Below are 26508 nucleotides of genomic sequence, written 5' to 3'. Positions count from 1 at the left end.
GGAAGGGAGGGAGAAAGGGAGGGAGAGAAACGTTGATATGCCAGGGAACCATTGATTGATTGCCTCTCACATGCCCCCCACCTGAGACCAGGCCTGCAACCCAGCCAGGCACCCTGACCTGGAATGAAGCTCCACCTTTCGGCTTGTGGGAGGGCACCCAACCCACGGAGCCACACCAGTCAGGGCCCCTCAGGTTTTTTCTGTCATTTTACTTCTTGCCTGCTAGAGTGTGAATGCCTGTACCTGGCCATACTGAGCTGATTCACTTCATCTTAGAGACCTGTGGTGAGCCCATGTGCTCTGACCTAGAAAGGCTCTTCAGTCACACAGCCATGGGTGTCGGGAAGAGGTTAATGACCCTGCACCTCCTCGGACTTGCAGATAGAGGACTGAATAATTTCATGTCTCTTCAGTCGTTAAGTCACAATTTTGTTTCTGAGGAAATTTGCATTTTCAAAAATCACATGCTATAATTTAAGAAATGAGGTTATAATTTGATTGTGAAAATTTTTATAGATAAGAGAAATAACATGGCTTTTTGTAAGTAAATGCCTGATGATACTTAATCTTAAATTGAAATTAGTGGGAGATATCCAGAAAGTGGTACAGTTGTATGAAATTTTAAAAGTTATTGAAGAAAAAAAATATTTAAGTTTTTGTGTAAATAAAGAAAAGGCCTGTTTTTACTGACCAGCTTTTAAAATGAGTTCTGCATTGAACTGCTGACCTCTTAAAGCCATACCTCAGGTTGTCCTTTAATTAAATTGCCAGTAATGTAGCTGCAGTTTATAAATGCCCTTTAAAAAAACCCAGCTTTTCCTCTTGGTTTATATAAGCTTATAGAAAGAAGTTTCTTAGGTTTTTTGTGAATGGTTGCTTAGGGACAGTGCACAGAAAGGGCTTCAGAACTGTCTAATATGTGAATGATAGACTTCTATAATTATTTTAAATAAGTAACTTGAGAACTCGCTTATTTATTTATTTTGGGGGGGTTAATGCAATTTCAAGTAGCTTCAGAAAATGCTACTTCATTTGCTACTTCAAATGCTACTTCAAAAATAAAATAGTCAAGACAACATGGTGATAATGATTAGACAGTAACAAAATGAGAACCAAGATTTGCACAGAATTGCATACTAGTGCTATCATGTACAATTGCTAATAGGCCATACATTTGGCTCTTAGGACGCAGAAGTTCTCACTATCTTTTAAAACGTAAAGATAAAATCAGGAAAGCATGCCTTTTTAATGATAATGATACCAGATGCACAGTTTTCCTAATGTTCTTAACAGTTGTTTTTGTATGAATTTTTTTGCAGTCATTCTCAGACTCTGAAGATACAATAACGCTAAAATAGGACCTAATATTTTAGGGGTATCTTTTGTCAATATTTAGCTGGATTAAAAAATTATTTGGAAAACCTTGCTTTTTGAGTGGATTTTCACTCACTATGATGATTGTTATATTTTGATGCATTTAAAAAATCATGTTGTATACTTTTTCTGCTTTCTCAAATTTTTTCATCTTGCCTTCTTTAAATTGACTCTCATGCTGTTTTTTTCTAGTCTACTAGAAATGATAAACTCTACCTATCTTTTTAAAATACATCTTTGTTTGAGATGTACTTCACATACCATACAATTCACCCATTTACAGTATACAATTTAATGCTTTTTAATATATTCTCAGAATTGCGTGTGTATTACCACAACCCAGTTTTAGGATATTTTTAGCCTCCCTAAAAGAAATCCATTAGCTGTCACTCCCCGTCTTTCCTTCCAGCCCTAAGTAACCGCTACCTTTTCTGTCTCTATAGATGGCTTTTTCTGGGCATTTCATATAAATAGGATCATCTAGCATGTGGTCCTTAGTGACCAACGGATTTTCACTTACTGTAATCTTGTCAAGATTCATCCATGTTGTAGTATGTATTAGTACTTCACATCTTTTTATGGCCATATATTATCTTCTCTTGTTTGTATAATACCACATTTTATTTATTTGTTCATCGATTGATGGACATTTGGGTTGTTTTGACCTTTGGCTATTAAGAATAATGCCTCTATGAATATGTTTTTATTTCTCATAAGTTTATACCTAGGAGTGCAATTGTTCAGTCATATAGTAACTCATGTTTAATCTTTTTGAGGAACTGCCACACTGTTTCCTAAGCAGGGGCATCATTTTGCATTTCCAGCAGCATTGTATGAGCAGTTTGATTTCTTTGTATCTTTGCCAGCACATTATCTTTCATTTGGGTGATAGCCATCCTAGTGTGTGTGACGTGGTATGGAAACTCATTGTGGTTTTAATTTGCATTTCCCTGATGACTCAATGATGTTGAACATCTTTTTTATACGTTTTAATAAGACCATTTGCGTATCTTCTTTGGAAAAATATCTATTCAAATTCTGCACCCATTTTTATATTGGATCATTTGTGTTTTTATTACTGAGTTGTAAGAATCCTCTCTACATGTCCCTATCAGGTACATGATTCACAACAATTTTTTTCCATTCTGTGGCTTGTCTTTTTACTGCCTTGATGGTCTCATTTGAAGCAAAAATTAAAAAATTTTGGATGATGTCTGACTTTTTTTTCTGTTGGTAATTGGGCTTTTGGTGCTGTATTTAAGAAACCACTGCCTGACATGAAGCTTTACACCTATGGTTTTTCTAAGAGTTTTATATTTAGGCCTGTGTGTCATTTGGGGTTAATGCTTGCGGATGGCATAAGGTAGGGGTCCAACTTTATTCTTTTTCTGGTGTCAGTACATTGTACCAGCTCTCCTTACTCTTTTAGTTGTTAGTATAGGAATTATAATATGCATCTCTAATTTGAATATCTATTATAGTGGTTAGAATCTTTTTCCTTTTCTCACAAATAAAGGACCTTTAAACTTTGTATTGCTGATCTACCCTTTTTTTTGAGTTTTATATTTAATTGTCAAATATTTTGGTTTTATCTTTTTTAAAATGTACAGATTAGGTATTGTTTTTTATTGATTTATGCAATCATTGTCCTAAGGTTTTTTTAAATTTAATTTCAATTTTACTTAAAAAATTCATCCCTTTTTGCTATTCAGGGCTTTTTTTCTTCCTATGACAAACTAAGGGGATTTTAGTAGTTCTTTTAGTGAGTCTGTTGGTGAAACACTTTGTTTTTGCTTAGCTGAAAATATATTTTGCCCTCAATCTTGAAAGATAACGTACCTTTCAAAACAGTTTTTTGGTGCCAGGATTTACTCTTAACTCTTTGAGGTTATTTCACTGTGTTCTGGATTCCATTACTGCTGTTGAGCAGCTGGCTGTCGTTCTGAGAGTCTTTTTATGAATAGTCTGCCTTTTCTCCGCCTCACTCCTGGTTGTCTGGTGTTTTGTAGTTTCCTTGTGATAAAGGTTAGTCCTGCTCTGCAGCTGTGCGTGGAACAGCCACACTGTAAACCTCAGGGGGACGCCGTCTTCGTACTTTCATTGTGGATGAGACGTTTGCATTGCCCCTTCCACCTGCACAGTGCCTGGTATATGTACATTCCTCGGACAGTCTTTGCTTGAGTTGTCCAGATTCTGCATGTTGCCCTTTTCTTACCACAACGCAGTTTTGAATATTTTAAAATACTTACCCAAAAATGTGGCGAATGCTTAGTAATGTTCATCATATGTTTTTATTTGTAAAAGGGATGGGGTTACATGTAGCATTAAAAAATGTTTTTTTCCCTCATATGATATGATCCTGGCATTAGCAGGAAGGGGAAAAAAGCATCATGGTGCATAAAATTGAATTATTGACTTTGGGTTAGAGTTAACATGTTTGTTTAAAAATATAAAATATAATATTTAATATTGACTGATGAATACATTAAGCTGTTACATATAAAATCAGAATATTTTGATACCCAGTTGCATAGTTTCCTGACCACTTTCTTTTTAACTGTAAAGATTCATGATTTATATTGTTATAATATTGGTTTGGAGGGTGTGGCCTTTTGAATTTAATTTCTTCTTGTTTTAAGAAGGATAGAGCAGAGAGATATACTGTCCCTAAAAAATAGAGAAGATAGAATCCATGTGTTCATGCATTGCCAAGAAAGAATAACATGAGAGTAAAATAGAAGGTTGGGATTTTCTTCAGAATTCAGAATGTTCTCTTAAATATAATTCACTTGCATTGTCAGGTTACAGCATGTCCTGTTATATTTTTCCCTTCCAAGCTGAAATCTGCCTGAAAGCATTAGCTCTTCCTGTGCTCTCTGTGAGTGCTGTAAACCCTACCTCTGGTTTTTATTTTTATTCAATTACAGTTGTCTGCATTTTCTCTCCACCCCTCTACCCCACCCTAGCCAAACCCACCTCCCTCCCCTGCTTTTTAAAAGAAGTACCCTTTGCTGGTTTCAGGTTTCCTGCTTGTTTCGTAGGTGTGGGCTAGATGCCATTGTAATAATTTGCATTTGGGATTTGTGGCTACAATTAGACGGGATAATAAAATACATTAGGAACTGCATTGCATCGACTTCTAATTGACTGTGTTTCATTAGGGTAAGATAACATTTTTAAAATATTAAAATTGTTAAAACCAATATCTGGACCCATCTCTATGATATAATACTCCTTTTTTCAAATATTCATGCTGTCAGATATTTAATCCCTTGTTCATTCATTCATGTTGTATGCATGTGCACATGTATGTGAATCGACTAAGTCTTGATTCTTAGTTTTGACGGTAGTGAATTCTGAATTCACAGGAAATCAGGTTTTACATTAGAACTCAGAGGTTGATGGTGGTTGAAATTAGGATATTTAAGTTTGAAGGCTTCAGAACTAAAATCAGACCCAGGTGGAAAAATGTCATAGTGAATAGAACAGCAGAGTCACTTATTAAAAAGTGTTATTCCCTGGGCCCCTCTCTACTTCACCTGAATCACACTCTCCTGCAGTAGGGCTGTTGATCCCAGGGAACCGCTTTTGTATGCTAGAGCTTGAATGGTTTTCGGATTTGTACAAGTAAATACTAACTAGCCGGTTGTTTTTCTCTATTGGGAAAACATTGAGCTAGCAAAGACAAGAAAGTAGCACATTCTCAGATGTAAGGAGCAGCGAAGACTGGGGCCTCTGCTTTCAGAGGTTTCAGCTGTGACATGGAAAGTGAGACAGTCGGTCACCTGATATATTATTCATATGTTGGTCGCTATTCTTTGAGATATTTCAGACTCTTTGAGGTCACAAACAAAACATCTTAGCAGAAGTTTGACTCTGGAAAGAAATTAAAACGAGACATTGTATAGAGTAAAATGTGAAGGCATCAATCTTTTTCTGTTCCTGTATGCACGGGTTACCTTTGTTTATTAAGTTTGAGTGTATTCTTTCTGACCATCTCTCTGCTTTTGAATAAGTATGCATTTACATGTAATCATTTATATGTGTGCATATTTTAAATATTAATATATTAGTGGGGTTTTTTTTTAGTTCTTTGTGTAGTCTAGATATTTAGCCTTTGTTATATTGGAAATAACATTTGTTTTTTGCTTCTCTTTGGTGGTGTCATAATAACTAACATCTTACTTTGTGGTGGGAGTTCTTCTGAGTCCTTTATGCGTGTTATTTTGTTGAATCCTCGCTCCACTTCGTAGATGAAGTGGCCTTGAGGCAAGGAGGTTAAGTAACTTGTTAGGCACATGTGACTACTCAATGGTAGAGCCAGGGTTTGAATGTAAAAAGACTGATTGCCAAACATTACTCCTAACCAGTACCCTATATCTTTACTTGTAACTCTTTTAAATGTAAAAAACTGAAAATTTCAAATTTGATATGGAGCTCATTTAAAAACAAAGATACTTTTAAGAGGCTATGGTGATTTTAATACAGATATTTAGGAATATAACACAAACATATATAATAAATAGATATAATACTGTATTAATACAAATATTCCACAGACTTTTGGGGATATTTGCCCTATTCCTATTTTTTTTTTTAATTTTTTAAATTCTCATCCAAGGATATGTTTATTGATTAGAGAGAGAGAGGAAGCATTGATCAGTTTCCACCTGTAAGCTCCCCAACTGAGGATTGAACCTGAAACCTAGGTATGTGCCCCGACCTGGGATTGAACCTGCAGCCTTTTGGTGGATGGACAACGCACCAATCAACTGAGCCACCTGAGCAGGGCGCCCTATTTCTATTTAGAACTGACCTTGAGTGGTACATTCTCTGTTTTCTTCCACTGATTTCACAATAGCCCGTTAGTCTCCCTCTTGCCAACCATTTCGCTTTAATCCATCCTCAGTGTGCTACCGGAATAGTCACTGTAAGTGCAGTTTTGATCCTGCCACTTGGTCCTTTGTTTGGACACTTTCAGTGACATCAAGTTTCTTGCCGAAGGAAGGCCGGACTCTCCCTCAGACATGCACAACTCTTCCATCTGTACCTTTCAAGCAGTGCCGTGAGCAGGTTTTCTTGGCACTTAATACTGCAATTAAATGGGATAGTTTGCTTTTCTTATTTTGGAACCGCATTCTCTGTCTTCATATTTGGATCCATTAGTATTCTTAGTCAGCCAGAAGAGGCTGACGGGCTGATTGAACAGATGAGGTATTTATTTAAGGGTGTTTGTTACCTCACAGAGTTTTGGGGGAGAGCTGGAAAACTAGGTTTAAGGTGAAGCTTGCTGGTGTTACGTCTCAGCTCACACCTGAGAACTGTCACTCACTCTCCTGCCCCACCAAGTGCTGCCCAAGCACTGCCACTGGGCTGGAGCTCGATTTGGCCGCGTCTGCCGCTGCCGCTGCTGCCGCTGTGGAGGGCCGCCGCCTCCGCTGTTGCCCTGCCAGCCCAGAGGGGTGCCACACAGAGTCAGCCATTTTCTCAGGTGACTCACTTCCAAGCTGGAACTGTGTGCAGGTGCTTCCGAATGTCTGCACCAGAGTTGCGGGGTATTTATTGGTCATTCGAGGTCTAAAATTTATTTTGGGAGGTTAGACTTGCAAGGTGAGAATTTTTCTAAGTATAAAGATTCTGCAGAATCTGATGAGAAACTCGAATGTGGTAAATGTCCACTATAATATTTTTACATATTCCTCCATCATCTCCAGGTGAATAAATTCTATGCAAAGACCTGCTGGAATTCCATTTTTTGAATTAGTCTGCCTGGTTCTTTTTCCCCTGAATTTTCTTACCACCTTTTCAACATTTCTTTTCCCATTACTTTATTTTTTAAAACAATATACAAGCTCAGAAGTAATGCTTAAATATATTTTAGTATGAGTCAAACAGTATGGAAAGATACAGAATAAACTGTGAAAGTTGCTTTTCACCACTTACCTTCTCTACCCTCACACTTCACATTGCTATCCTCTTTTCTAGATATCCTCTGGTAAAAGTTACAATCTCTGCTTTTAATTTGGCACATTTAATGATAGTTTGGCACATGACGGTAAGTTTGCTGAGTGTAGAGGCCCTTATTTATTCTTTGGGTTTGCATAGAGCCTACCAAAATTGTTCCTGTGTGTAGTATAACATAATGTGAAGGCCTGACCTAAGACAATAGCTATGTAATCATTTGGGAAGTGAAAATTTACAACTTGGGGATTTAGTGAATGTGTAGATAAAGGTAGGAAACAATGTATACTCCAAACAAGAGGTCTAGCCTGGGAGATAAATCCTTGATGATGCCCTTAGGGAAGACTGGAAACAAAAGGACTATTCTGTATCTTCAGATGCATTGATAGAGCCATTTCTGATTGTTTTCTAATATTGCAGGAGCTCCTTTACTCATATTTCTGATTTGAATTAGAGTTTTAGAAAGCTGCTAAAATGTTCAGATTTGGCACTGATTTCCACAGTTTAGGAAAGACACTGAAAAATGCCATTTTCTGGTAGAGAGATGTCTGAGTCTGCAATGCTGGATTGTGAGGAAGACCTCTCAGTGGGGAGGTGCATTTTTCTTTAAAGGTACAGCACTTACATTAAGTAGGGTGACTGTAAACCTGTTTGCAATCATTGTTCATGTCTCAGTAGATGCTAAATGGGCATATGTTTTGTTATGTATTTGTTTTTAGAAATTAATGTTTGAAACTTCGATCTGTTTCACATAGACTTAAAGGAATAATAATAGTAATTATCACTAATCATTTTGATAAGTGCCTGTAAAAACTTGTGCTGGGAAACTTTTACAGATTTTTGTTTTGGCATTTTTCATTTTGCCTTTTTTTCCCCCTCTTAATTACAACTAATTTGACATTCTTTTCTCTTTCCAGATCACTCAACTTCAAGTGGCACATTAACTTTTAAGCCTAGTCGATCATTGGTTACTCTTCCTACTGCCCATGTCATGCCGTCTCACTCCAGTGCTTCAGCTTCCAAACACAGGGAATCATTGACATCAGATGGCTCACAGTGGAGTACAAGCCTCATGCAAACATTGGGAAACCACAGTAGGGGGGAACCGGACTCTTCGCTAGACATGAAGGACTTCCGGCCCCTCCGGAAATGGTCATCTTTGTCCAAACTCGCTGCCCCGGATAACTGCAGTCAGGGTGGCATTACACACACTGAAGAGTCAAGGAGTGGTTTGGAAAAGACAGGGAGAGGCAAAGCTTTAACATCACAACTAAGGACAGTTGGGCCTAGCTGCTTACATGATAGTATGGAGATGCTTAAGTTAGAGGACAAGGAAATAAATAAAAAACGATCATCAACTCTGGACTGCAAATATAAATTTGAGAGCTGTAGCAAAGAGGACTTTAGAGCTGCTTCTTCCACTCTTAGGAGACAGGCCTTAGACATGACATACAGTGCCTTACCTGAAAGCAAGCCCAATATGACAAGCTCTGAGGCTTTTGAAACTCCAAAATATTTAATGCTTGGTCAACAGGCAGTAGGTGGAGTTCCTATTCAGCCTTCTGTGAGGACACAGATGTGGCTTACAGAGCAGTTGCGGACAAACCCTTTGGAAGGCAGAACTACAGAGGACTCTTACAGTTTAGCTCCTTGGCAACAGCAGCAGATTGAAGAGTTTCCACAAGAAAGTGAAACACCAGTGCAGGTAAGACACAAAATCTGGTGTTTGCTTCCCTCCAGTGGATATTGTGAGTATAATAATAGCACACTTGTAGTAAGCATATGACCGTATGTTCATAGGTACAGATTGTTTTGCTTTTCCTTTCCCCTGAAAGTAAATAAGCATAGATGCTGTAAACTCCAAACTACTGCATCGGTAAATAAAATTTAAAAATATTTGAGGCTGATTAACATGAAAAATTCGGATTTTACTTTCCTTCTCATTTGCTCAATGGACATAAAAATAAACAAAAGAAAACATTAGTTCTAAAGAAACTTGAAACAGAAACAAAGGATCTGGCTTGGTATTAAAGAATATTAATTTAGGAATATGAGGTCTTGCATTTTGTTTCTGTTCGATCAAATGCAGAGCCTGGATGATTCTTTACCTAGCACTTACTACTTACTATCTCTGGGCCTCAGTTTTTTCCTTTCTTTTAATTGAGATATAATTGACATCTAACATTTTATTAGTTTCAGGTGTAGAACATAATAATGATTTGATATATTTACATATTGCAAAATGATCACCACAGTAAGTTTAGTTTAAATCCATCACCATACATAATTACACATTTTTTTTTCCTGTGGTGAGGACTTTTAAGATTTACATTCTTAGCAACTTTAAAACGTATAATACAGGCCTCGAGCCCCTAGCCTCAGGCAACCGCCACCAATCTATTCTATCTATGAGCTCTTCTTTTTTTTAAGATTCCACATATAAGTGAGATCATATGATATTTGTCTTTGACTTATTTCACGTAGCATAATGCCTCCTACGGTTCAACCATGTTTTCACAAATGGCAAGATTTCCTTCCTAGTTTATGGCTGAAAAAGTAGGGGCAAAAGTAGGTTTACAGTTGTTTGTATGGAAAAAGTAATATAATGTTTAATAAATAATAATACAAGAATGAACTCCGTTTTGTTTACTCACAGCTGTAGCCTACTTTTGCCCCACCCTGTATAGACCACATTTCCTTCAGCATTCGTCCATTGATGGAGACTTAGTGTCGTTCCATCTGTCGGCTATTGTAAATAAGGTTTCACTGAACATGGGTGTACGTATCTTTTCAGATTAGTGTTTTTGTTTCCTTTGGATACGTTCCCCCGAAGGGGAATTGCTGGATCATATAGTAGTTCTATTTTTAATTTTCTGAGGATCCTTCATATTGTTTTCCATACTGGCTGCGCCAATTTATGTTCTCACAGCAGTGTAAACAAGGCTGCTTCTTTCTCCACATTCTCGTCAGCGCTGATCTCTTGTCTTTTCGATAGTAGCCATCCTAGAGGTGCAGGGTGATATGTCATTGTGGTTTGATTTGCATTGCCCTGATGATGAGAGATGGTGAGCACCTTTTCATGTAAACAAATTAATTCTATCAAAACTCTCAAAATTTCCCTAGAGCAAAAATTTTAAATTACTACTTAATTCCTACTACTAATAAAAAATAATAAAGACTGAAGAAATATATTCTCTGAAAGGATAAGGAGATCACTTCTCGAGGAGCCTCGCAGAGCTGAGTCCAACCCCAAGCATACAGAACCTGATGTGCTCCATGCACTGAACACTTCCAGACGTTCCTCCCCTACCTACTCCCGTGTGGAACTCTAGTTCTTATAGTCCTGATTATGTGTATTTAAAGCACATATCTAGACAGAGGCGTCATGATGTCTGAATTACAAATCAGAAAAGAGCACTTTAACCAGATTTTTTGTGATTTATCAGTTCCAGAGACTGAAAGATAGAAAACCCAATTTAAGAATACTATTATATTTTAGTTCTCAAATGCTTATTAAAGGAGAACAGGGACCAAGCAGTTATGTCTCCAGGTGGTGTCTTTACACAGAATTGGAGTTGCCCAGGGGACTGAAGTAGGTCTTACAGAAAGGTAACTGAGAAAATTGGGTGAATTTAAAGGAATAAGTATTCATTCATTACTTCTTTCATTCTGCTTATATGAGCGAACTTCTGCTGTAAACAAAGATTTCCCCCAAGCTTGACAGTGCCGCCAAGTCAGGGACCTTGAAGGTGCTTCGTGGAGCAACACTTACTTCTAAATCCTCCCAGTACATGTTCGAGGAAGAAAGCTACTAAGGGACAAAATTCGCATATACCCTGGAAGGTTCTACTTTTTGATTAACCTTATTTTGGACGGTCTCTTTACAGTGCTTTAAGTTTGGGAGCAGAAAGATGAAACTAGGTAAAGAAAACTCAGACACTTCAATTGCAATATTTAAACAATTGCTTCTCTTCTATTCCCTTCTTGCACCATTACAGGAAAAATTCTTAAATACCTTCTCTTTGGAGTGTCCCGTACTATCTTTATTATTTTAAAAGCCCTCATCTTGGTTGTTTCTTTAAATACTGTTTAAAACATTTTGACTTCCATTTAATCCAATTTTTACATAAAGGGGAGAGCTACAAGCCACCATAAGGATCAACTCATTATTTCCCATGTGAGAATGTTTATGATTTTTCAGCACAACTGTTAAACTCTTACCACGAAAAAAACAACTACTATTTTACACCAACAAGGAATTTGGCTGAGAGTCACGATCTAATACCATGATAGGTTTATATAGAACTTTGTAGCTCTTGAAATATTTTTCTCTCATTATCCTCATTATCCTCACAGCATTCTTCCCCTCTTTTTTTCCCCTCAAATGGTTAATATTGTGAATTTTGCTCTTCTTGGGACTGAGCCCAGAATCATTATCAGGTCAGCCCCACACTCGTATGTGCAAAGTGTTTCATGGTTCCCGTGGTGCACCACCCAATCCGCTAGAGTGCAGGTGCAAGGCGGGACCCAAAAACCTGGAATTATCTTCTGGAGGGCGGGCCCCTTGTAGTACAGGCTTCTCCTGCTGGGTGAGTGTTCCAGGAACCCATCTGAGTCAGTGCACCAGCTGGCGTTGTCGCGAGAGACTGTGCGTTGGCCTTCAGTGAATTTTTTGAAGACTTTCAGTGTTTTTGCCCATTTCATGATGGGTAATTTATGAGTGTACCTGCCCGCACCATGCTGTGTTCAGCAGTTTTTGACCCAAAACTGTGATCCCATGCCCCACCCCTCCCTATTCACCCTTGAGAGACTTTTTAATATTTCTCTGGATGCCCAGATAAAGAAAGTCCTCAAAGGGAAACGTTTTCCTGATGCCGGAGAGGTGAAATAAAAAGCGGCAGAAGTGCTAAAAGGCATCAAAGCGATGAGTTCAAATACTGTTTTGAGCAGTGGAAAAAACATCTCGATAGGTGTATTGCATCAAATGGAGAGTGCTTAGAAGGTCACTGAAGTTTAAACATTTAAGAATAAATACACCATTTTTTATAAATAAATTCTGGTTGTTTATTTTGTTCGGTTCCTCCTCAAAGTGTAGTACTCTGAAGCATTTTCCTTTGTGAATGAAGAGAAGCCATCTGTGCCCTCCGGTAGGGTACAGGCCTCCCTGTGTAATGTTCACCACTGTCCTTGCCTTTTTCCCTCTGTTGTACCTCACCCCTCTCCTCCCACCCTCCCCACAGTCTGGCCCTGCAAGAGGAGAAAAACAACAGCGTTGTTTTCTCTTTTGAAAGAATGTGTCTCTTTCCATGCCCCTGTCACATTTCTTTGGGTGGGGGGGATGTAGATAGGAAAGGAATGGAGGGTGTGTACCTCTACACAACATTATCAGTTGGATTTCTGTGAGCTCACAGTGCATCTCCGGGACAGAGTAAAGAAGTGGTCTCTTTGTTGACTATGTCATTTATCTTCTTTTATATTCTCTAGGGTGTTTGTAAGTTCTAGGTTGCAGTCATTACAAAGAGGAAGATAACATTTTGTGCCTGTTTAAATCATGTAGGGATATGTTCAGTGAAGATACAGGTTCCTAATGATTTCAACATACTACACTGAAAAATTTCTAGGTAGAAGGAAATTCATTATTTTATGTAGGTCTGCCCTCTTGTGTCTGTACTAGGAAATCTTGATCTTACTTTGTATGGGGAATGGCCCTGAAAACAACCTACAAAATCAAAACTGCTTATATTACATTTTTTATGTCATACCAGTCATGAGTGTATTAAAGAATGATTTCACCGAATTCAAGAAGGTCATTTTAATGTAAGTGATTTGCATTAAATAAACATTGTAAACCACAATATAAAAGGCATCATTAAACATTTAAAACTTCATTTTTAGGACTGTGAATTAAGTTTGGAATTTATTCTGCAGTAGAAAGTATTTCAGAATTTGGTATTTAAACGATTTTAAATACATTGTTTTATTATAGTTTACTCTTTGTACATCATGATTAACAAAATAAGTTGCATTTAAAGAATGGATTTTCGTTCTGCATTATACCTGACATATGGTATTCCGTAGTCATCGAGTACAAGGTTTTAATTTCTATTAAAGGCAAAATGAAACAAAACTTTATTTCTAATTTATTAAGGAAAACTATATCTGCATACTTTATAGTTTGAAGTTGGTTTTGTAATGAACAGTGTATTGAAAGGAATGGAAATTGTTATTTCAGATTTTCCACTTACTTTTAAAGTCATGCAGCTAATTATAGAACTTGGGTTTTTTTGCATGGGTAATTACTGACCCAGTGGGGTGAATGTGTCTTGTTATTTATAAGCTTTCTAGTTGATGTTAGAGATCTCTAATCCATAGATAAGTCTTTGCTCAAGAAATCCCCGCCAATATAAGATCCTTTTCCCTCAGTTCCTCAGGTATCAGTGAACCTCCTCCCCTCTCCATTAGTTCTCAGGCATTCAGAAAAATTTTAAAAATAATGTTCTCTATCACTATCTTGCTAACAGGGCTTGTGTTACAAACCAAGGTCAATATTGACTTTTCAAATTCTTTTAGTAATCATATTTTAACAAATCATATGGTAAATTAACTGTTCCTACTCCTTTAATAGTTGCTGTATTAGTAGTATGTATTGAAGTGAAGTTAAAATTATTGAATAATACAATATAGGTGTAAACCATTTTAGACTTTATTTTCAACTGAGTCAATTTAAATCACCAAATTTTGGTTGAATATATTTTCTACCACCAATTTTTACTTCTCTTGTTTTATGAGTTTTTGGGCGATATTTTTAAATGACCAGAGGGGACGTTGAAAATGTGTTCTACAAGAAAATAATTTTAGATTAGCTTTCCTGGGTGTATAATTTAGTGTAGTGGAGTGGTCTATCAGATGTGAGGGGGGATCCAAAAAGAAAAACTGTAATTATCTTCTGGAGGGCGGCCCCTTATAACACAGGCTTCCCCTGCTAGGTGAGCACTCTAGGAACCCATCTGTGTCAGTGTACCAGCTGGTGGTGTTGTGAGAGGCTGCATTCACCTTCAGTGAATTTTTTTGAAGACTTTCAGTGCATGTGCCCATTTCATGATGAGTGATTTATGAGTGCACCTGCCCACATCATGGTGAGTGTTTATCAGTTTTTGACTAAAACAGCATGACCCTGTTTTGCTGTTTTGGGTCATGTGCCCCATCCTCCCTATTCACCCAGTCTCACCCCCCGAGCGACTTTTGTGTGTTTTTTGGATGCCTGGGTGAAGAAAGTCCTCAAAGGGAGATGTTTTGCTGATGTGGAAGAGGTGAAACAAACAAACAAACCTGGCAGAAGCACTAAAAGGCAAAATTAAAAATTGATGAATTCAAATTTAATTTTCTCCTCCATATATCCCTTGAAAATCCAACTCAGCCTATCGGCTCCATTTCTGAGAAGTGGAATAATGTCTGCATAGGTGTAGTGCGTCAAATGGGGAGTACTTTGAAGGTGATTGAAGTTTAAACATGTAAGAATACTACATAATTTTTTTGTAAATTCCAGGGTTTTTTGGGTCACCCCTTGTGTTTACCATCTGGTTGATAAGATTAAGGAAAAGAGCTATATTCTGTCATATACAATAGTAAGACAAAAAGTTCATTTCAAAATGTAATCAATGAATAAGTTAATTTGGAGAGAGAATTTGAAACTTTATTTTTAATATTTGAAATATTGTTCTTTCCTCCCTTTCTTGCTGCATTGAGTATGACACTAGAATAGAAGACAACCTACCAAATCGAAAGTCTTCAGATTTCCTGATTACAGCAAAGATACAGTATGGCCAGTTATGTATTCTAGCTCAGATAGTCGGTTACAGTGTTGTACACTCGTTAGACTTTGTTCTACTAGTGTATTAGTACTTATGGCTAATTCCACTGTCAGCTGCTAAAGTAACCAACATTTCTTCTCTGTCCAGCGATCACACTTCCCTAGGGAGGTGGCTATCTACATGTACTAGAACGCTGTAATTCTTTGAAAAAATTAGTTAAGAGAAATTTTATTTACGTAAGGGTATAGCCTTTTTTCTACTTGATTCTCGTAAACTTCAAAGAATATTAGGGTAAGAACAGAAAGAGAATGCAGTTTCTATTTTAGAGTGGAGGTTACGATAGTTACTGCAAAGATGGCTGTATAATAATAATACAGGTACCATGTGAGGAACCAGTGGGCTATTTCAAATAATGGCACTTGAACGATTATTTTGGTACTTGTGAAGACCAGAAAAATACTTAATAAACATCAAAGAGGCATTTACAGTACAATATAAATTATATTTACTGCCAATAGTGAAGCTAATGCTTTATATATGACATGAACTAATTAGCAGTACAGTTTCAAAGCTACTAGTTCATCCTCAGAAGAGATTTGGGGTTGAAATTTATAAGCTCTGTTGCAGAAACCCAACAGTTACATTGTGCACACTATTTATAGTCATTTTAAAGTTAATTTTGAAAATAGAGCCTTTTTCACGGTTACAAGATCCAGCAGGTGAATACATTTGCTAACAATTTCTTCTGAATCTTCACCTTTTCACAAAATTTCTTCTACGTGGGGAGTGGTCTGTTTTCCCCTCTTCATGGGATGACACCTTTTAAGCTGATGGAGATCAGTTGCAACACTGGAGGTTGCGGGACTTCAGAGAAGCATCACGATGATGCAGATCAACAAGAGACATATTAAGATGAGACAGAAGTTGATAAATAGGTTCTGGAGGTTTTGGCGTGCTTGTTGAGGCACTTCAATGGTTGAAGCTCTTCTTATAGCAGAGCGAGTGAGGTATTGGACCTTCTCCATGACTCAGGAAGGCAAGGAAGTCTGAAGTTTTAAAGGATCAAGAGAAAGGTGAAAGGCGGGCAGCCAAAGGTGAGCTCACTCTCTTTGAGGTGGTCTGGAATGTAAAAACAGCAAGTAGGTTAGGGTCAGAGTGCGACCTAGTGTCTGAACAGGTGAACACAATTTTATATTCATCTTCCTCAACATCGTTTGGATTTATGACATTTAATATCTCCATAGTCTATATTTGTGCGTACACACACAGGTACTTACTTGTCTGTCCTGTCTCTCTTTTTTATTTTTATTATTTTTGTTGTTGTTGTTGAGTGTCCCCGCGATGCCTTATTTGTCTTGTGTTTGGAGTGTAGGAACTTCAGTCTTTGCCTCCTCTTAAAATGACTAGAATGTAGTTTGGTTTATGGTGTACCTTGTGTTGGGCTATTGCCTTGGGCAAAAGTTCTTAACATATACTTTTATTAAGATTACTTCTCTGTGAGCATAATTGTTGTGAACATTAGTGTGTTAACAGCCCTAGAGCAAATCTTATAAAAAGAAATGCATGATATACATTATTGGTCGGATGTTGATTTTAGTCCAAAATAAAATAGTTAAATGAGAAGTGTTTCACTAGTACTATAGATTCAGACATTTTCGTTCCTTTTTATGACTTTATAGCTTTGTAGAATGTGCCATTTCAAGCGCCATTTAACAAGACTTGGTATTAAGTGCTGACGACTGTCAGGACTGGAAGTCAGTAATGAAGTCATCTTTATCTCACTGTCTACCACAGACAGCTCCTGTTTACAGTTGACATGTTCTTATAGGCCGTGGTTTCCATTTGCTTTCTTTCAAAGTTCCCATAAGCTATCCCACCTAATTAATTAATTGTTGCCTAATTATTTGTGCCAATTAATAAAATAAGACTTAAAAAGCAATACCTCATTATAGAAAAATTAAGTATATTAAAAATTAACTCTATATTAAATATCTAGAGTTAATAGCTAGTGAGATTTGGGGATATTGTGTTGGCAATCAGGATACTTCTATATAAATTCTGAAGTAAAAGTTAGATATGGAATACAAAATAACAATAATCAGCTGCCTAGAGATCATGGCTGTTAACATTTGTTGATATATCATTGTTAGTCAGAATATTACTGCCTTCCTTACCCCAGCTGCCAGATTTAATTTCCTCTCATCTCTATGCATCCCATGAAAACCCAGCCCAACCTGTCAGCTCCATTTCTGATAGAGACTAGGGACGAAGAGAGCAGAAAAAACAGAAAGAATGGGAAAGGGGAAGAGATAGATCAGGCACGATCAGTGAGAACTTCCATTTTTACAAGGAAACCATGTGGTACGTGGTAGTTCGATTCTGCACTCCCAGTACTTGAACTTGGCTGTGATGTGATCTGAATTACATACCAGACTGAACTTTCTCTCGTCTGGGCAGTCGGCCTGCTTCATAGTGTTGGTCTGTAGTAAGGAGACCCCAGCAGCCGCTGCACGTCACAGACTTTGCTCCGTTAAAGAGTTGGTGACCACCTGTGTTTCTCCCGTGCATATTCTCTAGCACAGTGATTTTCACACCTTTCCTCTTATGGCACACATAAAGTAATTACTGAAATTCTGATGCACACCAGAAATGTGTCTTTTGCTGATCCTACAACTGACTAAAAAAAAAAAAGGTATAATTTTTATTCATTCATACCTGCTGGCTCTTGTTGTGTTGGCTGTTTTCTTTCTTTCTTTTTTTTTTTTTTAATTTCACAGTCTAAGGAAAAAGAGTGTCAGTGTTCCAGACTAAATAGTCATGTATCACATGTTTTAAAATTTTTTTGTGGCACACTGGTTGAAAATCACTGCTTTAGTGTGTATACACACACACACACACAAAATCTGTTTGATATATACATACATACATACATTCATGTACATGTATATATATACACATTGCCAGTGACTGTTTAATTTAGCTATAGCATTTTAAACTTGGTATGTGTTTAATTATTTTTGCTTGGTTTCCTCAGATAAAGTAGAGAGGTTTTCTTTAGTTCTTTAAGAAAATGTATCATTTGAGACAGAGTCCCGGGGGTTGCTAAACCTGAGGTTAGGACCATGCACAACGTCCAAGCAGAGTGAGCGGGCAGTTCTACCATGGGCCATGGCCGACCTCCCCGAGAGCAGGGCATAGAAGAACAATCCCCAGACAGGACTTTAAAGCCCTGTTTCTCGGACAGACCACTGCCACCAAGAAGGAATATGGCCTCAGTGTACTGCGTACTCACACACGTACATTTGTACCTTATACAGACAGCTCTAATAAGGAACAGGAATTGAACACGCATAAAAAAAAGAGAAAATGTATCATTTTAGTTGTTTCTGCTTATATTTGCTTAGAGCAGATAGAGTGAATTTATAGTATTGGGTAATTCTGGGGAAGATTTCCTTTTTTTTCGTCTATATATTTGACTAGTTGCTTTATATAAGGATATATAACACGACAAGAAAGGAATACAAATTAGCATTGACCATTTTTATATGAACTCAAATTTTTGTGCAGCTTTAGGATTTAAATGGTTTAAAAGGTCTGAATGTAAAAATGACTTTGAGACAGAACGTGGAGAAGGAGGAAGCTAGCCAGTTGTTCATGGTGAAGCATTGCATATACAAGAGTCATTCTCTATTCTGACACTGATGAGTGGTGTCAGTCACATGAAACATGTCGCCTTCCATAAATACTTCATTCCTTTTATGATTCTGTCTTTGGCACATGTCATTCTGGCTCTGCCTGGAACCTTTCCTCCCACCCCTACCTTTGATTCTTTGCCAGGCAAATTTCAGTTGATCTTGAAGGCCCAGTTTAAATAATCACTTCCTAATAAAGCCTTTCATTACTCTTTAAGGTAGAATTGATTCAACTCTGCCGGTTTTCAGTAAGGCATTAGTGTCACCCATATCAGGGCAGTTATCGGGCTGTGTTGTGATTTTCATTTACATGTTTGTGTCCCCAGCTAGACTTCTAGTTCGTGAGTAAAAGGAACCACGTCTATTTTCTATTCTGGTACTTGGTGCATAATTGATACTATTTGAGTAAATCAATGATGTTGAATGATAAATTTTTATGATTTACTTTAGTACTTTTAGAAAATTGATAATGATCAAAAGTATGCTGTGATAAATATATTACCAGTTAGAGTAACAGAATTTGATAGTTGAACACAATTTCCAATATTCTTCTCAAGTCTCCTCCTATTACAGATGAGAAAAATGAGGGTTTAGAGTATTTCCATTAGAGGATTACAGTTGAGGTAAATTGTTAATGATTAACGCTAACCAGCAGGCTTTGTACAAATGGGTACTTGGCGTTTGTGAAATACAGAGTGGTATGCCCTACAGAGATGAGCTCTCGACTGATGAAAGTATGATGAATATACTTTAAAGATGATCTCATAATATTTCAACAGCCAGACATTGTTGAAAAAGGATAGAAACAAATTGAGTATAAAGGAGACAGCCAAAGGTCGTGGTTTGTTTCTTGTCAAACTTAGAAATGTTATAATTCTAAAGTGATTTGTAGCTACTTTATAATCTTACAGTAAAACCCAAAGCAAATCTGCTTTACATTTTACGTGCTGAAGTGTTAGCTGTATGCATTCAACTTGTTGGGTCCAATTTATTCTACATGGTGAAGTCTGAAGTGTGTTGGGTCCTAATTCTGCTGAACTTCCAAAATCTGTATGATAATAAGCCAAAGTTTATTCACACAACATGAGGCTTCCTATTATATGTTGAGGATTGAAAAGCTGTGCATGGAAATAACACAGTTCTGTGTTTGGGGTTGTCTGTAACCTTTACTGCGTCATAATGACGTGGTTGTTAGGTATTTATCATTCTTTTCTCTGTAATCATAACCATTCTGAGTCTGCCCCCAACCCCACTTTCTTAGAGCCAAGCTGTTAATAGAGCATTATTTGGCAGAGAGCCTAGAAAAATAGTTTTACTTTATTTTAATTTTACCTGATTTTGTGCAGCATTTTTTAAGGATAATCAGAAATAGATTGTATTGGCATGTTCTGAATTTGCATCTGACTCAAAGAGCCATGGAGATTGAAATTAGCCCTTACTCTGCTCCCTGTTTTACAGAATGACAGTATATGTAAATTAGGTGTTTGGGACAAGAAGAGTGAGGACATTTTAAAAATTACTCATTTCCTAAGCCCTAGAATTAGAATATTAAAAATACTAAAGATGCTGTGACAGGAGTTTGGTTGTGGAAATGCCAGATTCCTGTCTGCTCAGTCACATAAGAGACAGAAAAGTGTCCACAGAGCATCTTGTATGTCTGTGAGATCTATAATTATTGTAATTTTTGGAGGAATGGGAGGGATAACTAACTCTTTACTGTTCTTTGTAGGATTTATAAACCCTTTGGTTTACTTTTCCTCTTTTTCTCAAAAAGGTGAATTGGGAAGTAAATGCAATAAACTTTAAGATAGTATTGTTTTTTGAAGTGGAAGAAGAGAGACAGACCACAGGCAGCTCTGATCCTTCAAGTGTGTACCATGTCAAGTAACATTTTGAGTCAAAGGTACTATCAGCTTCTGCAGGAGTCCTCACTTTGTCTGCAGTGAGTCATTTTCTAATGGGATAGCAGGTGAGGCAGCCTTGTGCAAAAGGAACCTCAGTGCACTTTGGAAAACATTTGGTGGTCTGCTTTATGACTTGCTAAACAGCCAATTCGGTAACGATGTATTTGCTGAGCAGTCATCCCCACTTACAGTTTATGTACTTTCCATCCTTTGCAGAACTTTCTGAACTTCAGTTTTTTGGGGCACTCCCTCTGCTGAAATGATAAATTCCTCAGATTTTTAAATCCTTATTTGTGGAATTAAGAATTTTGCTTCCCTTTTGTTTTTGTATGCTTATTTTTTAAAAAAATAATGTTTTATTTACTGATTTTAGAAAGAAAGGAAGGGGGAGAGAGAAACATTTATTTTTGTTGTTCCACTTATTTATGCATTTATTGGTTGATCCTTGTATGTATCCTGACTGGGGATCAAACCCATGCTTATTTATTTTAGTACATGTGGGGGTATTTTGCTAGTAAATTCAAGTAATAAACATTCAAGATTACAGTCTGATATACTTTTTAGAATTTTCCCCACTTAATTGGTTCACAAAATTAGGATTTTTTTTATAGGTTTGAATTTATAGGAGTTGTCTATAGGAGGATTATTTTGGGATTTTATTTTTTCCTAGTATTTATTGTCATTTTTGTAGATAATCCAGAAGTGATTGTGTATGCATCTATTTTTGATTTGTTATTAAATCATGATAGTTCATCATTAGATGTATCATCATTCTGTTAACATCCAAAAGTTACTTTGGTAGAATTATTTTTCTTTTGAGATTAGCTAATGCACAACCTGGAATTTCTCATTCAAGTTTTATATGACAGCCACATTACAGAGCTTTTTTGGTCCACACTGGCTTTTTCAAAGACTCTTCAAGCTGCTTCTGCCTGGCTATGAAAAGAATTTTGTAATTACAAAAATCAACATATTCCCAGCACTTAAATTGACTCCGTAATGAAATGATTCCATTGCTTTCGAGCTCTGCCTTGAGGAAACTTTATTAAATAAACAGTGTCGAGAGATTTTTCTCTTTGAAATTGGCACATTGCTGTTGCTGTTTTGTCTGTAAGCATGTCTTCATTATGTTAAAATTAATTTATTTGCAATTAAAATATTCTCCTTAGTAGTTGAGACTTTAGATTCTTACTTTGGGAAAGATCATGTGGGGAGTATAGGTGAACTTCAAGGAAAAATGAATACCAGTTACATATACTCCCAATAATGAGTGTGAATTTTTCTTTCTTTTTTTTTCTTTTTTTTATTTTGAGAGTGGAAGTGGAGTACATTATAAAAAGCACTAGAGGTCCTCAGTTGACTACAAGTGTACTGAGGTGGAACTGTGCACTCAGGTCTCATTTTCGTGGGTTTGCTGATAAATGCGTCAGAATTGTGTAGGATAAGAACACTGATGTAGTATGTCTAGAAATGTTCCAGGAGACTGCATGTTTTCTGATTTAGGTCACTGTAGTTTAGGATTATTTTTCTGGATTTCAAACCTTTCGGTTTACTCCTTTGGTGGTATGATCAGCAATGTGTTAGCGCACAGCTCAGATAAAGATTGGTGACTTCCACACATAAATGACAACACAGGATTTCTCTGTTTAAGCACCTCAGAATATATGGGGTTGGATATTTTAAATGGTAGAATGTGAGGTCAGAAATAAAGATTTAATGTAGAATTGGAATAAAGTATAAAAGTATGGTTTTGTGAAAAGTTTTGAGAGGTTAATCTGGATTTTAGGTTATCAAGTCTAAATAGATTAAAGGTATGAGCACTTTAGCAATGAAACAAATTAAATAAAAGGGAAATTTAATTTTATTTATTGTTATTTTTTAAAGTCTGTGTAATTGAGTTTTGCCTTCCAGAGTGTATTACTTAATAAGTGAAGTCGTCTATCACTTTCTCATATCCCCTGGCTTTGAAAATGATCAGGATAATATTATATAGGCTATCAAGGATATGATGTCTTATGAATAAATTAACTTTAAATGAAATAGAGTGGTTTTATATGAAAATACAAGTTTGTATCTTCTAACTTTGCTTTTTAGAATACCATTAACATTGTTTGAGGACCTTTAATTTATTTTGCTTTTCCAATTTCTTGATTTATTTTCAAGCCATGTCGATGTGTGTGTGGGATGTGTGTGGTTAGAGTCAGAAAACCTTGGCTCCTGCCGAGGCTCCACCATTTCCTAGTTCTGTGACCTTGGGCAGTGCACCTTCTCACATCTGTTTCCTAAATTGTAAAACACAGATGTAGGATCAAACAAACAGGGAACTGAGAGATCAAATGAAATATTCGTATACACCAGTGCTTTTAGAAAATTGTTCAAGAGTAAAGAAGGAAGTTTTAATTGAATACTTATTTCTAGGGTTGGTAGTAAATATACAGTCTTACTTAGGTAATATAATCTTTACATTTAATGTTCACTTAAAATTTTACTATAACTTATTACACAATACATAATACATTTAATTGAAAATTGTATTTTTTGAATTCTTTTATCTATACAAATATTCTCTAAGTGAGATTAAGAAACAATATGTACAAATATGTAATCAAATGTAATTTTTTCTGGACAATTTTTTTCTTTTATGTTTGTTAAAATGCTACTAAAATAATATTTAAAATTTGCATTTTAGGAGATGATGTGACTTCTCTTAATAAAGCAAAGTACTCTAGCTCTTTCAAGGGTTTTTAAACATCTTTCACATTTCTTCCATTTATTGCATCTGACGCTTTATTTAGCACTTAACTTAGACCATATAGCTTTATAGACAAAGACAATACTTAAATTTTACCTTGTGATAAAAATGAACTAGTGGTGATGTAATATTGGACACTATAGCATAATATTTGAAACTTGAACAGCTCACTATTAATCTGGACATACTATCTGAGGATAACTCAATAGCAGAATTTATGCTCTTAGAAATTGTCAATTTTTTGGAACAATGTGTAATGTGGACACATTCTGATACTATGAAAACTCACGAACATCTCATTTGAAATGTGAGACTGTAATTTGGTATTTGAGCAAAAATGAATATATACACATGTAAAAATCTTCACTGATAACTTCTGTGTCATATCAAATGAAAAACATCGTATGAATATAAAGATATTAAGAGGCAGTTAGGGTGCCTCAGTGGTAGACGAACATTAGAGGTTTTTTGCATGCTTTCAGGAAAGCTGTTTAGGGAAATACAGACTAAAGTAACAGAGTTAACATTTGTTATAGGAACTTAGAATTCAAGAGGTAAATTTTATTTTGACATACATATGAAAGTAACAATAAAATTGATGGAGTATTCTTTATGCTATTCTTTATCTTGTTTACTTTAAGACACATTTTATATATTAAATTGAGGATTATAACATCAAGGGTAGAGTAGAATTCAAACAGAAGTTTTAAGATTTATTGTGGCATTATTGTTCCTAGAATTTCTTTAATTTTTTTCTATTTTTCTCTTTCCCCCTTGTAAATGCATGAGAGGAAGCTGAGGAACATTGGGGGATAGTAATTTGATAAAAGTAGGTTTATTAATAGGCAGAATAAACACTCATTTTATCATATTCACTCAAATGAGATATTTAGGAATGTTTTGCTGTCAAAATAATGTCTGTTTTTAAAGTGCTGCATGACTACTCTGTAACTTCAGAAAGAATTTCACATGCATTTTTGAGAAGTATTTTAAAATTTACAAACTTGTTATTGATGATATAATACTGAATTTAATATAAGTAACTCAATTTGTTAAAAGCTTGGAGTTTTTTTTTTAGAAGTATTAAGTTGACTGTATAGAGAGGAAAAAAGTCTTCAAAAGCATTTTAAAATAGTTTATATTATTTAAAACCCTGTTTATTAATATTCCCTGTGAGGGTAACTCTGGAGGATATCTGGAGGATAACTCATAGTCACACCAATAATGTGCATGCTGTACGATCACACTACTGTTCGTGTTACTTGAGACATAAGCAGACAGCGCACTCCTACCTGTTTCTCAGCAGAGTAACAAATAACAAGATGAAGCTATGGTCTTTGCATGGAAAACTCAGATCAACGCTACTGCCAAATACAGCAACATAATTGAAAGATATTTTAACTGGCAGAAACTCACTTTTGAAAAGCAAAATACAAGTGAAAGTTAAATTAAAATGACGAACCAATAACCAGGATCAGTGGTGAATGTAACCCTTATCATTTGAAAGTTATTCTTACAGTCACTGAATGGCTAAGCATTTACTTAAGCTTTAAGCTTTAATTAAGAAATTAAGCTTTTTGTCATATCAGCTTTGAACTGACATTTACAATATATGATTCTTTTTTGAAAAGTTCAGTAAGTTTGAATTACAGAAAGTAAGAATTACCAAATCAGTGAAATCTGTTTCTTACCTTCACTGTTGTGCCGATCACAATATACCGAGTATTAGGAGTAGTATGAAGTCTTATCGGCGCTTAGCTGGAAAGTTTTCTCTGTTACCAGATTTATGGGAACAATTGAAGTAGGTGGAGGAGAAAAAGTGTTCTAGGGAGGACTTATGATGTCACACAGGAATTCTGAAGTTATGATTGGTTAGCATAGTCTTATCACACCCAAACTTTTTAGAATGTCGTTTATCTTACTTTAGGTGTAGAAAGGTCATTAACACTTTGTGCCTCATTTTTTGTTTTTAATTTTTAAAAGTATGTGATAGATAAATGAAGAAAAATAAGTTTGGGATAGTGGAAAGTTCTTTTTAAAAACGCATGTATCTTTGGGCTTAGAAATGACTATATACTGAGTGATAATGTTGAAGGACTGTAGTTACAGAAAATAAGAATTTTAATGGTGAGAATAATGATACTGGCTTAAGCCAAACAGCAATTACTGAATTGCTGTTGCTGCTGTTGCTGTAACCCTGCAATTTCATAATGCTAACTTCTGGGAAGACAATAATTAAACATTTTCACAACAACAAATTTTATATCTCTTTCTGTTTTATTTTGCGTTCTTTTCTGTGTGTGAGAAATCCAGGCTAATAACATTTTGGTTTCAAAAAATTAGCTTTTCTTATGTTTAAAGTAAGAACTGATAACTGTGTTTAATACTTTTGTGTTTTCTTCAGTTAGGGCTTTAACAGTATATTTATTTTCTGGAAGAGCTATGTGTTAATATTTAATTTTTTTGTACTTAAGCAGGGTGAACTCAGACTGCTTTCTTAAGGGTAACTAAAATGTGTTGGAACAGCTGCCGTGTGTCCTTAAATGGAGATGATTTTGGCTTCTTCCAAAGAAAGATAAAATCATTCTCTAGAGCAAATCTCTCATCATGTAAAGAATCAACTAAAACTAACAGGAAAATAGTATTGTCGGAAAGATCTTCTGTGAACATTGCTAAGGGAAAATTTACAACTTGAAAGTAAAACCCAACATTTAAAAGTATTGTCTGAATAATGTCTGACATTTGCTCAGTGCTCTGCATTTTATTTCTTTTAATCCTTTCATAGTAAGAATCTGTTTTCATCATCAATTGCCAGTGATGACTGAAATACAAAACCTAGGTTTGAAATATAAACATAAAGTGATTTACATTTATGTGTCAAAGATGATGTATCTGTTGAGAGACTGAGGATTCAAATCCGGATGTTTAGTTATAATTCAATGACAGATTGGCATGTTTGGAAGGAAAAATCACAATTTGAATGTAGACTTCATAGAGTAGCATACATCAAGTAA

At 36.0% G+C, this 26508-nt stretch overlaps 2 protein-coding genes across 3 annotated transcripts in view; one reads left to right on the top strand and one right to left on the bottom strand.

Annotated features, from left to right (window-relative positions):
• CEP85L (centrosomal protein 85 like) overlaps positions 1 to 26508 on the top strand; it is a 134480-nt gene that overhangs the window by 39122 nt on the left and 68850 nt on the right. For both annotated transcript variants that reach the window (XM_053913847.2, XM_024551838.4), the window contains one exon: positions 8253 to 9040. In XM_053913847.2, the coding sequence (XP_053769822.1) occupies positions 8253 to 9040 (788 nt within the window). The remainder of the gene's footprint in view (positions 1 to 8252; positions 9041 to 26508) is intronic.
• On the bottom strand, positions 15007 to 25294 carry PLN (phospholamban). The gene is made up of 2 exons (XM_024551840.3): positions 25186 to 25294; positions 15007 to 16265 (listed from the first exon to the last, which is right to left on the bottom strand). The coding sequence occupies exon 2, from the start codon at positions 16169 to 16171 to the stop codon at positions 16013 to 16015; it is 159 nt and encodes a 52-aa protein (XP_024407608.1). The 5' UTR covers positions 16172 to 16265; positions 25186 to 25294; the 3' UTR covers positions 15007 to 16012.

This window comes from Desmodus rotundus, chromosome 11 (genome assembly GCF_022682495.2).
Source record: "Desmodus rotundus isolate HL8 chromosome 11, HLdesRot8A.1, whole genome shotgun sequence".
NCBI classification, from domain to species: Eukaryota; Metazoa; Chordata; class Mammalia; order Chiroptera; family Phyllostomidae; genus Desmodus; species Desmodus rotundus.
The sequence above is the reverse complement of the archived record's forward strand: the minus strand, read 5'-3'. Positions and strand labels throughout refer to the sequence as shown.

Excerpts from the sequence above, each read along its gene's own strand:
- PLN (XM_024551840.3), bottom strand. The coding sequence starts at position 16,171 with ATGGAGAAGGTCCAATACCTCACTCGCTCTGCTATAAGAAGAGCTTCA.